Raw genomic sequence first — 16,187 nt, 5'->3', positions numbered from 1 at the left:
GGGAACGAATAAGGACCTTAATGCACCATAACTTGCGATAAGGATACATTCACAGAGCTGGCACGAGTTATCTTCGTTTTTTGTTGTTTGTAGACGTGTGGGTCTGCGCATATTGATGTGTTTGATTTATGTATACATAAATTATACAGTGTAAGAATTTTTGTGCTTTGTGCTTCACTAGTGTGACTGAGCATATGCTGCCCTCTTCTGGACAAATATATATTGCACTTTCAACACTCCCATTGTTCACGCTACTTATTTGTTTACCGTACATTGATTATTGTGATTGATGGGGGTGGTGGTGATGGTTCATACGTTTAAGAGCTGTTTGGACAAATGGGGAAAAAATTAATATATGCTTCTGCACACTTCTCACATAACATACCTGCATTTGGTGTGTTTTGTTTTTTCTCTTTTACACAAATGATCAGCTTTGAGGTGCAGTTATAGGGATGATGTGGAGTAAAAGAATGTGACTCTTCAAATTGTTTCAAACAACTGCATAACGATTACAAAAAAGGTACATGTTCTTTGAAAAGTTGAGCTGAGATCATGTATTTACCATGGTATGCTTTAAAGGTTAAAGTGTTTTGGGTGTGACACATTTTAGCACACTTTGAAGTGTCATCACAAGAAGGTTGAGGTTATTTTTTGTTGCAAAACCTATTGTCCATTCAGTTTTTAAAACTGCCACACCCACTTTCTTGCACAAAGCAAAATGAATCATTATTAATTGTATATTTTTAAAATCCAAATTCCAATGGCTGCAATCATCTGTCCCACCAATTTATCATCCACCCATCAGATTAGGTGTGTTGTAAATTCCGAGTGCAATTCAACTACATTAAACAGCATTCTTAGGATATTTACCGCATTTTTGTAATGTATCTGCTACTGCTGGAATGCAACATAACATAATATAACATCCAGACTCACCGTAGACTCAGGGCGTATGCAAACACCCTTGGCAACAATGTGTCATACTTGTCATACCAACTCTGATCTCGCATCCTCCAGGTAATTAAGTTTAGCGACAGTCAAACACACCTTAAAGTTGCGGAGGTCCCACCTCCAAAGGGAATGTGGAAACCCAACAAAGACCATACTTGCAGTCATTCATTTGTGTAGTAATGGTGCAAGACAAAAACCCTCAGAACTTTTTCATTCAGTCACTCGGTTGCGTTACTTTAAGAAATGTTTCAAACACGATGGAACGTTTGTGAAGTTTTTGAATAAAATAATAATATAAATGGGGTATGTGCATTGAAAAAAAAAAAAGGTAAGGACTGACTAAATCATTGGGACTGTATATTTTGTCAGTGACTTGTCTGAATTAAAAACAAATGTAGAAAAATAATCAATATATATAAATAATATATAAAAATAATAAAATAAATAAAAATAAAAAACCCATATATGGTTTATCAAAAAAAAGTGTATCCAAATACGTTTTGCATTGTACATCATTTCATTGGTTTCAAGAAGCTCAGCTGTTGTAGTGTGTTGGTCTTTCTTTCCTAAAACATGAGTCAGTGTAGAATGTTGTTAAACCAGTTCAATCCAGGCAGACATTCCAATCATAGTGCCGTAACAATGTGACATCCAGATTAAACCCTTCTTTACCACTTATCACAAATACAGATCTTGAGACATTAAGCTTACAGTTTTTGGGCACCTTCAACGACAAGCTCTGCTCTTGATACAAGGCCTCGCTCAGTTCATCTAGTGTTTTGAACTGACAGATTTAAAAGGTACACTGGGTTGCGAGTTTAAGAATTGTAATGTGTTTTGTCTGTTTATATGTGTTGCTACATGGTTTGTGTTCAAATATTCATTCCTTAAAGCATTATAATAGCGCCATAGATTCTATTATTTAGCCCATCCATGCCATTTCCAATTTCTGTTAGCCTATAGCAAATTTCAAGATAAAGTTATGTGATTGTTTTAAATACACAATGTGTACTTCGACAGTAAACTTTGACTGAGAGTGGCATTAAACAAGATGAAGTCTCTTTTCGGACAATTTTTCACTCTGCCAAACTGCTGCTCGTTGTGAAGTGAACTGAATTCACTGGAATCATAAAGCGTTTGTATCTCACATTTTGGCTTGCAACAGAAAAGGGGTGGGGGGGGAAAAAACACCCGAACAAAGTCAAGTCACTTATCTTAAAGCGCCATTGTATTGTATCTTAAACCTTTGACAGAAATGACTCAAAGCTCCATTTTAACTGGCTAGTTTTTCAACTAACACCCTCACCCCCAAAAAAACACACTTGTTTACTATTTTGTGCAAAGAACAAATTTTCAAAGCAAATTAAAATGTGCTTAAAAGAGTAAGCAAATAGTATGCATGTAAAAATGCAGCAAGAGCACATACTGTTCTTCGAGTGTGCATGCTCCTGCATCCACCTGCCACACCTACATGAGTAGCATTCCACGCAAAAATGACACACGAATCAAGTGTGTCAGCTATACTAGGGAGCTCTGTGAGAACCTGCAAAATTTGCAGTCATCTAAGTCAAAATTGCCCTTTTTGGTGAAACAAGTCCCCCCCTCAAATGCTCTTGTTCTCTCCCTTATACAAATAAAAAGTATTTATTTGGTTTTTTTTGTGTGAGAAAAGCTATTTTGAATCAATTTGATTGTTGCCATGAGCTATGTGATATCTATTGACCCTGTGTTTAAGTATCCAAATGTGTAACTGTAAAAATGAAGAATTAATTCAAGGATTTCAAAAGATTTATGAAAACAATTATCATTTCCTAACAATCCCAGATAAAAACACTGGTTAAAAAAAATAGTTGGAATAACCTTTGTAAAAGCTTAACTACAAAAATACTTAAATCCATAAAAAAAAGTTCTAAGACTTTGCAGTCGACACCTCCAACCTTACTTGGTAATTTAAACCTGCAGTTATGTTTACGTGGAAGGCTCGGCATGCTGTTAATGTTTAAGCCAATTATGGACTGTACCCTTTATTGATCTGTTTCATCAGTAACCCCCACCTTATTATCTACCCTGGAATGCGCTGTAATTGGGTTAACAAGGATTCTTTAATTGTCACCTTCAAAAAATTTGTTGATCGTGATCGGTTGTGACCCGAGATCTAGCAGGTGTGACGTCATTTTCAGTCGACAGCAAGTGCCAAAATGGCCGCCCCCTGAGATGAATAAAAAAAAAGTGAGTTTTGCCTGTTTAATTCATATTCCACAAAAGAAACATTATTCCAAACATTGTGTTTGGATCAGTTGGGCTGCACAGAACTTATTACACAGAATTTTGTTGTTGTTGACGTCTTCTTTAAAAGTCAATGTAATTCTGTAGTAACATTTGTGTCAGTCACATTCTTTATGTAGAACGCCCTCGCGTCTTAGTACTCAACTCATACGTGCATACCGAAAGATAATGTCAAGTTGAACCAGTTTAACCAGTGCAATACAGTGCACGCTCCGCGCGTGCATGCGTGCGTGCGCGCGCCTTCGGCTGCGAATACCTGAATGTAGCCCCGCCCTGTTCGCGGCTGGGTGGCAACGAGACAGGTGTGGAGCGACAAAAGTCAAGTCAAAAAGTGGCTTCTCCGGGTAATGAGCGCAGTGGAGCTGGTCGGGCTAGTGTGGGAGGGACGCGTCGACATAGTGTGTGGACACAGCTGACACTCGGTGCGGTGTATCGACGACATCACAAGTTGGGCTGACTTGCTGCCTTTGGTGTTTGATTGGAAGTCGCTGACAGGTCACCTGTCACAATGAAGAAAAGCAAAAGCAAAAGCTCCATCGTTACACCGGTCAAGCAAACGTAAGTTGCTTTTTACATTTGGAGTTAGTGTGTGCATTACTTCGTTATGACAGTATCTTGCATTGAAAGTAACTACGCCGTGCAGTCATGTTATGTCACGCAAAAAAAATGTCCGATTTAATAAAGCTACAACTTCAAAATGCCAAGTACTGTAGCAATTTCATTTTTAAGTTTTTAGCATTAAGAGTAGTTCAACCACATATCTTTAGTTTTACATGCAGGTGTGCACATTTGACACAATATTAACAATATTATCACTTCATAGACGTGTTTTAGTGTTAAATACCAGCTCATTAGTTTGCATGACTTGTGCTCTTTTCAAGTGAGGGTGTGGCACTGTTGTAAAGTTGTAGTAACTGGTTTGATAGGTATTCAGCTGTCCCTTTGATGAAACTGAATTACTTGCAGCCCTCATCCCCAAAATGCTGTAGTTTTTTTTTTTTTTTTTGCACAAAGCCTTAGTGACATTTTGACTGACTTTGCGAAGCTGAAGTTAATATGATTTATTCCCCTTTTTTTTTTTTTTGTCTTTATTAGTAGAGCAGCATGGTCCATGTCATTCGGCAGGTTGAGGGAGTGTTGGGGGGCCCCTACAATAACATTTTTGAAAAACAGAATTAAGTGTAATATGTTGTCAGAGTAGTTCGCCAGACTGAAATGCAAAGAAAACGGAAATTTTCACACATATTTATATTTTTGTTTTTCCAATGAAAAATTCTAAATCAATTTTACAAGGAGAGTGTTGGAGTAAATTTAAAAAAAAAAGTAAAAATAAGTTTATATTAATTCCATGATTTTTTTCAATATCTATTACAAGCTTCAAAAATAGATAAATTCAATTATCATTTATTATGGACAGATGTGCAATTATATTGACAGCACTTATATATTGCACACTATATAAGTTTGTACTGTACGCACACGAAAACTGTGTGGATAGTGTACAGTATAGTGATATATAATATTCATTAAAAAGCTATTATAACTCATCCATCCATTATCCAAACCACTTTGGAGTCACAGGTGTGTTGGAGTATCCCAGGAGTCTTTGGGCAGTACGCAGGGTACACCCTGAACCGGTTATCAGCCAATCACAGGGCATACTTAGACAAACAACCACTCATACTCAAAATCACACCTAAAGACAATTTAGAGAATTCAATTGACGTAACATGCATGTATTTGGAATGTGGGAGGAAAAAGCAAACTCCACAAAATTTCAAACAACCAATTTTTTTGTACAACCCAAAGTTGGGTTGTCTATGTGTATGTATGTGTATATTTGTATACAGATAAAATAAACCAAATATAATGTTTATATGACTTTCCAGTCAACAGTAGGGACAACAATACACCATACAAAGTCACCCTAGTAATATCAGAGTGAGCTGTAGCAATCAACGATAGCAAACTGATCTGCAAAATAATAAAGTTATGATTAGATGTCAGTCACTATAATTTTGGTAATTCCAGGTATATATATAAAGGTAATATACAGTCATATATGTGCCTATAATGATAGTGACCCTTTATTGTTTTTTTTTAGTAGAGGGGCAGCGCCCTCTATTGGCCAGCTGCCACTGCCAATAACAGAGAGGAATTTCTGTGATACAACTCCACCCACTTGGGTCTGTTATATCTGGTTGCGGAACAGTGTGAGATTAAAAGATAAACAATGACAAAGGTCTCCAACAGTTTATATTAGACCTGTTGCAAACCTTTATTAACGGAACCTCGTGATATAATTTCTGCAAATGTAACTACAGTTAAGGTGGGATGTCTCTCCATACGTGCACACGGAGATGTTGAAGGACCATCACAACAAATGACCACAGCAACAACCACACCCACTATGACTTTAGTAGGTCTATTGGAGCCTTCTGTTCCCAATTAGCCCCTCCGTGGAAACTTTTGTATTGTGTTCCTCATGCTTTTTTTTTGCCAGGAACCTCCCAGTTTTGAATTAGTTCAAGTGAGCAACCAAGGAAACATTTGACAGCATGTTTACAGAAGAAACATGCAGGGAAAAACATGACATTTCCTTCAAATGTTCCAACACAACCCTCCTGTTTGTCATTAGAACGCATATTCATTTAATTTGATCTTTCTTGTGTTGCATGCATGTAAAAAAATAAAGTCACGCAAAAGGAGTGAAGTCACATGTTGGCTTGCACAAGGACCTGTTGGTTAAGAATGTCACTGTGAATATTAAGTTTGAAATCGTGGGTTTGTGTACAAAGGAGATAAAACAGCTGGAGTGGTGTTTTTAGTTTGAAAAGAACAGCCGCTGTTAGATTGTCAGACGTTAAGCAAGTCCAAACTTGTTCTCAATTTGTTTCATATAGGAAAAAAAAAAGTGGAATTAAAGTTACTGTGCAAGTTATGTAAGGCTTATTTAATGCTGTGGCTGAGTGGGTGGGGTTATGCTGCGTGCATGAGGTGATGAATGACAGCTAGTGTTTTAAAATGACATAGACATGACCTCTCAAATACACGCACTGTTCACTTGTTAGTATAATAAAATGCAAACCAAACCTAAGGCTCTGATTTCCATCTGCGATGATTTTTTTCTTTCTAATAATTAATTTCAACTCAGGTTTGAGTAAACTAAGCTATGTTTGTGTTTAAATTGGGAAATGTTCACATGAACTCCGTTTTAAAGGCAGGAATATACTTCAAGACAAAATGAAATCGAATTAGGTGTATCGAGTTTTCTTCTCAAGACTCTGTCCTCTGGGACGTTCATACCAAGTGGCTGACTCACAACGTTTTAGTCAAAGAGTCTCATAGTATGTGCTATAAGGTGAGCCAATTGAAAATAATCACAGTGAGCTCAAAAGTTGCATCAAATGTTAGTGTGTTTTCCGGTTTCTTACATTTTTCCTTTTAAAAGTGAAGATGAAGACAACCCAACCCTTGACAGCAAACTGGCCAAACTTGTTTTTCGTTCCTTCCTATCTCTGGGCAGACACACCTTGTGCTATCACTCTGACTCCTCCGATTGCAATGTGTGCAAAAGTCCACGCAGCACTCACTGTGGCCTTTAATTCAGTAGAGGTTGCCGTATGTGCTGTTATTATTAGTTTATGCAATTTTTAAGAGGCTCACCAAAGCAAATTCCAAAACTAAATTTATACAAACATACATTCCAATTGCAATTTAGTACCCAGGCAACTTTCGAGTCGAGGCCACTTGAACAATCTTGACAATAAACATTTTCCTGACAATTTATTTCCTGACAGTGTCAAAGCTGTGCATTATTAGTTTTATTTATTATTTTAAATCAGTGTTAGGGCCAATTGTGCACAATTTCCAGCTACATGCTTTAGACATTTTGTTAGATCATTGAATGCTCTACTAAAGTTAAAACAAATACATAATAGTGTGTTTTTTTTTGTTTTTTTATAATGGTGGTGTTTGTCATCCTTTTCTTTTAGGAGCGTTACCTCGACAGAATTGACGACTCTGATCGAGAAGCTGCAGAGGAATGCTGATAAAGTGGAGAAGAACATCTATGATGTGGAGCAGAACCTCAACAAGGTATGGGAATCTTAACAAGTTGGTAGACATCTTTCAAAAGAGAGATTCTTATTAATAATGATAAACGTACTTACTTGTCTTTCACGCAGGATGTCAGTAAGATCAATGAGGGCAAGCAGCCACTGTATCAGGAGGATACCAACAAGCGACTCCTCAATTCTCTGGAGCTGCTCGTCGGCCTGGATGATGATGCTGTCAATGCCAAGCGCCTTCGGCATCCTCAGGCAGAGATGATAGAACAAGAGTAAGAAACAGTCTGTACCTTCTTCATTTGATTTGATCCGAAATGACTACTTACGTTTGTGTGTACACAGCATGAGGCAGCTGCGGGAGAGAGTGAACAAGCTGAGAGATGACCACGAGCGTATCTACCAACTCCTGCGCACGGAGGGAGTGCCCACCATCAACTGGGGCAACATGATGGATGAGAAACTGGTAGAATATCAGATATATGATGACGTGGTCACAACCAAGCAGCTGAGCAGTTAAAAAATAAAAAAAAATAGAAAAAAACTAAATCAGCAGCTAAGCAGTTAAAAAAAAAGTATATTTATATACTTGGTAGATATATATATAAATGATATCCTATAATTTATTATATATCTAATTTTCTTTTATTAATTACATAATTTTTATTCATTCATATTTTTGCAACTGCATTAGAAAAATCAAAATTAGCTTCTGGAAGCAAAGTGAATAATGATCACACATTATAAGGCATCCTTCTGGCAAAACTGCAAAAACAAAATAATACAGTCGGTATCATCTCTCGGAATCAGTAAGGTGTTTCCTTAAACATATCTGGTTTCCTAGGACATGCTGAGCAACAAGGGCTTTGGCCAGGACCTACCATCTGTGGAGAATGACGTGGAGGAACACAACATCTTTCATAGTGAGGTGGAAGCTTTGGCTCCTCACATTTCTGCTGGTGGTGACAAGGTACAAAGAGAGGAGGGGGCTGTTGGGGTCCAGGCTCTCTCAATATTTTCACTTTTTTGAATTGTGTATTATAAAAAAAACATGCAAGTAATAAAAAAAACATTACCAATGGTCTATTGGTCAATTTATAATTGCTTAGGGGACATTGAATTTGTTTTAAAACAGATTATGAGTAAATGATGTGGAAGAAAAACATTTTAATTGAAACCAATTAACAAAATGTTTTTTTTGTCTGTCTTCCTACAGGAATATGTCAGTGGCCTCCAGATGAAGTACAACAAATTGCTGGTAAGTAAAGTCACACACTATCCTGAAACAATCCCCTGCATAACCTGTCACAATAAATATAATCACTATACTATGATTTGAGTTGAAGGTAGCCCATCATCTTCCCCAAGAAAAAACAAACGTTTCCCTACCCTAGGCCCTTTCCAGTGATCGCCAGCGCCACCTACTGAGCCTCCGTGACTACATGCAACGCTGCACCAACGAGCTTTACTGGATGGACCAGCAGGCTGATGAGAGAATCAACTATGACTGGAGTGACGCCAACCTCGACTATCCTGCCCGCCAGAGACAGTATGAGGTACTGTACACACTGAAAACATCATTTAAAAATTAAATTAAAAGTATGGTTTCCCATCCTGGATCGCTGGAATTGAGCAAAATCCTCTAAAACCATCCATCCGCCCTCCAGTGTATGACTCAAAGTCTGTTTAATAAAGTCCCCATCTCCTTTGTCCTTACAGAACTTCATCAGCAAATGTCTGGAGTCCAAGGAGGGGACAATCACCAAGCTCAATGAAGATGGAGAAAAGTTGATTGCATCAAAGCATCCAGGGGCAAATGTTATTGAGGTATCATTTAATGATTTAACTTGTTTCTACATTCAGTTAACCTAATTAACTTTTTTGGTAGATGAATAAAAACTAAAGTTAAAAACAGAATCCACATGCCTCATTGGCTTTGAGGCAATAATAATAAAAACATGACGTCATCATTAATACAATATTTTGTAGTAGTTCTAAAATGTAAAATGATTTTCTGAAGGTAAAATTATATCTCAGTATATAAAGTACATATGTGCACATGTGTTTTAAAAAAAAATAATAATCTGTAATCTTTGGATAGTTTCAAATAATTCCATACACTCTTTTCCAAGGCTCATACAGAGGCTGTGCATGCTGACTGGAAGGAGTACCTCAATCTGCTCATCTGTGAGGAAAATCACCTGAAACACATGGATGAATATCACAAGGTTAGACACTGAGAACATCGAAGAACTTCACAGCAGGTTGCATATACACGGGTAATAGAACACGTGTGTGTGTATGTGATCAGTTTCACAAGGAGGCACGTGACACCCAGGACCTGTTAAAGCGACTGGACACGGAGGTCAAACAAAAATACAACCCTGAGTTCAAGGATGTGTACCAGATGGAAGCTCTGATCAGAGAGCTGGAGGTAAGCTTTTCTTGTAAGACTGCTCAGTTGTTACTGTTATCGAAACTGAAAATTTGTTTGGCTCTATAGGACCAATCCAAAGCCATGGACCATTTTGATGAACGGGTCAAGGCTCTTCAGAAACGTGGCCAGCAAGTTTTGCCTCTGAAGTACAGACGGGAGAACTCGCAAAAGCTTCTCCCCGTTGAATCTCTATGCGATTTCGACACGGATGAGGTACTGACATCGTTCTTTTGAAGGCCTATCTAGTCTTTTTTTTTTCTTCTTTTGTAAAGATGCGGCTGAAAATTCTGTTGATTATTATGAACAGGTTTTCCCGGAGATAAATATATTTATGCCTCTTGGTTGTATATTATTTTGCTTTTTTTTTTTGTCATTATTCTCTCTAAATTTAATTGGTACAAAATAACAAAAAAATCTTGAGTATTTTTTAGTATTTAGAGATTTTTGTCCTATGTGATTTTTTTTTTTTTTTATCAATTGTTGATTTTTAGAGATGCTTTAAATTGCATTATGTACTTTTTTTTGGATGGTGCAGGGGCAAATTGTGCGTGGAAACCGATACGCTCTACTTCGCAACAATGGAGCCAAGTGGGACGTGAAAGACGCAGCTGGACAAAAATTGTCTGCTCCAGCCATCTGTTTCATTATTCCCCCCACAGATGCTGACGCTGTATCCCTCGTTGACAAGTGAGTTGGTATAGTTTTACAAATTCATAATACATCCTATAACCATTGCAATGCTGCGGTTTAACAGCTTGGCTGGACAGCAAAATTCTCTCAAGCACAAACTGGGAGACAGCAAAGCAGCACTGCTGAAGCGCTTTGATGAGCTGAAAAAATCCAGTGGCGGTGCAGGTAAAGCTAACACATCATTCTGCTTCTTTTTTTTGTCCTTTGCCACCTCCAACTTTGCATTACATCACATTTTCTATTCTTGTCTCCGCTCCTCAGCCTCTCTGTGGTGGTCATTGTTAACCCGGGCCATGACTGGAATTTTTTGAAAACTGATCAGCCTAATAAATACCCTTCAGCTCACAGCATTTCTCCAAATATATAATCATAAATCATTTTGTGCCATCAGACAAGCAGGAGCAACAGTGTCGCCAAATGATGGCTGGACTAGATAAAGTTGCCCGAGACCTGGACACACAAGAGAGAGCTCTTCAATCTCGAATGCGCCCACCGCTGGATCTGAAGAAGCCGCTTCAGGATAGCAGTGACCGCCTGCAGGATTTGAGGGTAATTATAAACCCGTAATCGTTGTTAGCCATTCGACATCGAAAAGAAAATCATTTAGGATTCACACTGGTTAAAACCACAAATATTTTCCTCCAGGATATTGACATTGCAGTTCATAGAATTGAACCAGAAAAGACCTCCAAAGTGCAAGAAGCAAAGAACTTTTTGGTCTCAAACTCGAAATGTCCCAGCGCTCCTTACCTTCACAGTAAATCTGATGATGTCAACAAGAAGTACAACTCCTTAGAGCAGCTTCTTCAGTTGTCTCAGGAAAAGTATGATCAATGATTGACAGTAATCATGTCTCACTATCTCGCCTCCTACTTTCACTAAACTAACCGTTTAAATCCTGATTTTTCTTTAGAATGAAGAATTCTAACCAGCTGGAGGCTTCACTTCAAAATGGAAAGGCTGTACTGTCCAGTTACGAGAACAGGTTGGCCAGGGAGGAGGTGGCTCCTCCCGATTTGTCGTCATTGGAGAAAACTCAGCGCGAGCTTGCCGTAAGATTAATCTTCCATCGTTCTATAAGAGAGATATGACTTGTGTCATATTTGAAAAGAATGGGCCAAGTACAGGAAATATATTTTTTTTCTCTTTGTCTCTCTCAGGATATTGCGTCAGATCTAAGATCCAAGAGAGCGGTGGTCAATGAGACTGAGCAGAACCTGCGTTTGGCCAAAAGCAGCGCTGACCAAATGGCCATAAAATTCCAAGAGCATTGCCCTGACATTGAGAGACAGGAAGCTGATGTCCAGAAGCTAAACAAGCGCTTCAACATCCTGAACAATCAGGTCGACATCAGGTCAGAGGGCCCCGATGACAAAGTCAATCCAGAAATTCAAGCGACTAACCCGTACATTTGCACCGTGTCACAGGTCTCAATGTTTGCAGAGGGCTAAGATGTCAAACAATAATTATCGCAACGATTATAACAACATGAACAGCTGGCTTGCTCGTATTCCAAACTACGAGCCGTCTGAAACCGATGACTTAAAGCAGCTGGACGTCAAACTCAAGAATCAGAGGGTGAGGACAATTTGCAGTTGAACCTGACAAAACATCGTCCACAGTTCTCCTACACTTACTGTTTTACTCCCTTGTCTTCAGAATTTGCTCTCAGATATCGCAAGGAAAGAATCCGACATGAACAATCTTTCCAAAAATAGCCAACTTTACCAGCAAGCTATCAAAGTAAGAACATTTTTCCACACATCTTATGCAATACGTTGATGGTTTGAATCTTACCGATGGATCTTTGTAGGACTATGAGACAGAAACTGGGAAGTTCAGATCCATACTCGACCTTGATGATGGACTTGTACCTCAGACATACAAGCGGAGCCGAATGGAATCTCCTTCACTGTTAGTCAAAGCAGAGGTGGGGCACGTTTCCGTAGTTTGTCTTAGTTTATTCAACGGCGATTTCCAACCAGGGTGTTGAAGTATTGCAGTTCCGACGTCATTTTATTTCTCTCTTTTGCAGGAAGGTGCTGTTGAGGCCAAATATACTGAGGTCAACTCTGTGAACAAGCAAAGACTACGTAACCTGGAGTTCGCCCATAGCCTTCTCAGCCAGGTAAAACTACATGACAATGAACAGAATGTACGATCCGAAACATTATTAGCGTGGTTCAAACATGACTGTTCACTCTCTTCTTTAGCAACCAGATATCCCGCTGATCCAGTCCACAAATGTCCAGTCAGTTAATGCCTCTGCCGGAGGGGAGCTTTGGAGAATTAAGAAGCAGTTGCAAGATGAGATCCAGAGGAGAGAGCAGTTAGAGAAAGAAATTGAGATAATCCAGACTGACATATATGTCTTGGAAGGACAGAAGCCTCAGGATACTATTGTCAAGAAGGAGCTAATCAAAAAAGTTCCTGATCCTCAGCTAGATGAGGAAGTGTATAAGGTTCAGCAGAAGCTTTCAGAGGAACGTCGGATTACACATGTTCTGGAGAATGATTATGAAGTCCTAAAATTGAAGCTGCGTGGTGTTGAGACCGAGGTCAAGGAAGGAGCACAGCAATACATGGTGAAAGAGGTTCTCAGGATCGAAAGAGATCGTGGTCAGGAAGAGGAGATGCGCCAGCTTCGGGAAGAGTTGGAAGAGCTCAGAAGGCAGAAGTTGCTCAAAGACAATGAGATTATTCAGATCAAAAAGCAGGTGACCATCCTGGCCGGAGAAAAGAATAAGGAGCAAGAAGTTATTAAAGAAGAAGAAGTAATAAAAGTTCAAAATGACCCCCAACTTGAAACCGAATACAGACTTCTCTTGAGCAGGAGACAAAAAGAAACTGATGGAAGGAAGCAATTGGAGGATGAATTGAAATTTCTTCAGGAGAAACTCCGTCGGCTGGAGAAAGAGAAAGCAATGGCTGAGGAGAAGATTTCCATTAAGGAGGTCCTTAAAGTAGAGAAGGACGTTGCCCTCGAAAGGGAGGTGGAAAACCTTAGGAGGCAGTATGAAGATGAGAAGGCCAAGCGGAGATCATCCCAGCGAGAAAAAACGGACCTTCAAAGAAAGATTACTAGTCTGGAGGAGGAGAAGTCCAAGGTTGTGATCCAAGAGAAGATGCGGGAAATTGTCCGTCCTGACCCCAAGGCCGAGAACGAGGTAGCCAATCTCAGACTTGAACTTGTCGAGCAACAGAGGCGCTATAAAGATGCGGAGATGCAGTTTAGATCTTTGCAGGATGAGCTGACCATGCTTAAGAACAGGGGACCTCTAGTGGAGGTCAAGGAGATCATCAAAGAGGTCATCAAGTACAAGACCGATCCACAGACTGAAAGAGAACTTGAGAGACTTCGCAATGAAATTGTTGACAAAACTCACCAGACTGAGAAATCTGAGATGGAGATCCGCCAACTTAATGATGAAATTCATAGATGGAAAGAAATGAAACCTCAAGTGCAGACTAAAGAGGTTGTCAATGAAGTGCTGCAGTACAGAGAGGACCCAAAAACGAAGGAAGAAGTTGAGATCCTTAAAAGAAGACTGGCTGAAGAACAGTCGAAACGTCTCGAACTTGAGAGAGAAAGGTCATCCCAAGAGGAAAAGATCAGACTAAGGAAGATAGATCTTTCTCAGGTGCGTGAGAAGTTTGTTCAGCAGGAAGTGGTCAAGATGGAAGAGGACGCTATGCTCCGTTCAGAGTGTGAAACCTTCTCGCAAAACATTAACAATGAGCAGAGACAGAAGGATACTCTGAAAGCCGAGCTCTATCAACTGCAGAGACTGAAGGCCGACTTGGAAATGCAGTTGGAGGAACTTGAGCGCGAGCGTAGGGCAAGACGTGACGCCGAATTGGAGATCCAGAGACTTCGGGTCAGACTTACTGAGCTGGAGATGCGAGACAAAGAAAATCGTGAGAAGGTGACTGTCAAGCAAAAGGTAGTCCTGCAGCAAGATCCTCAACAAGAGAAGGAACATTCTATTCTCAAACTTCAGCTGGATGAAGAGAGGCATAAACGTATCTTGCTTGAGAAAGAGCTGAACGCGCTGATCCAGCAGCAGGTTACCTTGGAGAAGATGGACGTGAAAGAAAGAATTGTTCGCACGGAGAAGGTTCAGGTTGAGAAGGATCCGGAGGCTGAGCATGAAATTGAGAACCTCAAGAGGACTCTGGAGGAGGAGAAAAGAAGAAAGAGAGACCTCGACCAAGAGTTGGTAACTGTCACTTCCAGGATGACTGAGATCGAATTTTCCAACACCAAGTCAAGTAAGGAGCTGGACTATATCCGAGATGAAAGTAGTCGCCTGCTGCAGGAAAACCAAAGATTGCAGAATGAAATTCGCAAGCTTCGTTCTGAGATTGAGATCACCAGCAAAGAGACTCAGCGTATAACTGAGTCGGGACCGAGAGACGATGGAAAGAACCTGGAGTTAAGGCTTGACTCACTACAGAGAGAACTTGCAGAGCTCAGAGGCATCACCATGAAAAAAGACGAGGAGATAGAGAGGCTACAAAAGAGTCTATCAGCTGTTAGGATGAAGAGAGAACAGAGAGAAAGCCATTTGAGAAGGTCCATTGTTGTTATTGACCCAGACACAGGTAAAGAAATGAGACCAGAGGAAGCCTTTAAGCTGGGGCTGATCGACTGGAAGATGTTTGTCAACCTGCAAAGCCAGGAGTGTGATTGGGAGGAGATCACAGTCAAGGGGCCTAAAGGAGAATCATCTGTACTCCATGATAGGAAATCAGGGAAAAAATTCTCCATCGATGATGCTTTGAGTCTTGGCCACATCACAAATCATCAGCTTCAGCAGTACATGAACAAACAACTAACTATCCAGGAGTTTGGTGTATTGGTGTCGGGGAAGAACAAGTAAATGAATCGACAGGAGCATGTTTGGTTTCATGCAACAAAAATTTGATCTTTTTTAAAATATGTTTGCCTTTTACTTGCTTCTGATTTAGCTTTTTTGGTGAACTGGCACCCCCCCCCCCCCCCCCCCCCACTTCCTTTATTACAAAATGCACTCTGTACTTATTTGCTTATTCATACTCCGCTTTATGGTATAAAAATGAACATGCTGTTATAACCAAATTAAATTGCCATTAAATACGGTTTCTGAAGAATGCCCTTTGCTGAGCTTTATTTTACTACACTGGGTACAAGGGTATGCAACTTTTCTTTTTTTTTTTCTAATACAATGCATTAGGAGACTGGAATGTTTTGATGATTTGGGGGATTTTCCCAGGAAATTAAATGTATTCTATGCCTAAATAAAAGTCAAGTTAAAAGGACAAGTGATTCTTGTGTGTAATTATTTATCAAAACCTTGCGTCTTTTTAGTCATGACATTCTTGGTACACTTATTACCACTAGTTTATACTCAAATACTTTATTATTACTCAATCTTAGTGCTGCCTTTGACACTGTCCATCACAACATATTATTAGATGGCTTTGAAACGCGCATTGCTATTACAGAGTCAGCCCTCTCCATGTCAACATGACTTCTGAACTTGATGTTACATGTGGTGTCCCGCAGGGATCGGGACTTGGACCTATACTGTTTCGTATTTATCCATGCTAATTAGCCCTGCTTGGCATTAACACCTATTTAAGGAAGCCACTGTAAATCTTGATAAATGTACAATTACTCAAAGTGATTCTTTAATTAATCTTAGTGTTATATTTGACCAAACTCACGCCTTTCAAAAACACATTAAGAACATAAGAACTGCATTGCAACTTGC

At 39.5% G+C, this 16,187-nt stretch overlaps 1 protein-coding gene across 1 annotated transcript; it reads left to right on the top strand.

Annotated features, from left to right (window-relative positions):
• Nucleotides 1-3,547: 3,547 nt before the first annotated feature.
• ppl (periplakin) lies at nucleotides 3,548-15,732 on the top strand. Its single transcript, XM_037255564.1, has 22 exons — nucleotides 3,548-3,795; nucleotides 7,233-7,335; nucleotides 7,425-7,579; nucleotides 7,650-7,770; nucleotides 8,149-8,274; nucleotides 8,521-8,562; nucleotides 8,699-8,860; nucleotides 9,024-9,131; nucleotides 9,437-9,532; nucleotides 9,616-9,738; nucleotides 9,808-9,954; nucleotides 10,277-10,428; nucleotides 10,496-10,596; nucleotides 10,823-10,980; nucleotides 11,077-11,255; nucleotides 11,345-11,483; nucleotides 11,592-11,785; nucleotides 11,859-12,009; nucleotides 12,091-12,174; nucleotides 12,245-12,361; nucleotides 12,467-12,559; nucleotides 12,645-15,732. The coding sequence occupies exons 1-22, from the start codon at nucleotides 3,746-3,748 to the stop codon at nucleotides 15,312-15,314; spliced, it is 5,271 nt and encodes a 1,756-aa protein (XP_037111459.1). The 5' UTR covers nucleotides 3,548-3,745; the 3' UTR covers nucleotides 15,315-15,732.
• The last annotated feature ends 455 nt before the right edge of the window (nucleotides 15,733-16,187 follow it).

The sequence above is a fragment of the Syngnathus acus genome, chromosome 8 (genome assembly GCF_901709675.1).
Source record: "Syngnathus acus chromosome 8, fSynAcu1.2, whole genome shotgun sequence".
NCBI classification, from domain to species: domain Eukaryota; kingdom Metazoa; phylum Chordata; class Actinopteri; order Syngnathiformes; family Syngnathidae; genus Syngnathus; species Syngnathus acus.
Note: the sequence above shows the minus strand (reverse complement) of the source record. Positions and strands in the feature narration are given on the sequence as shown.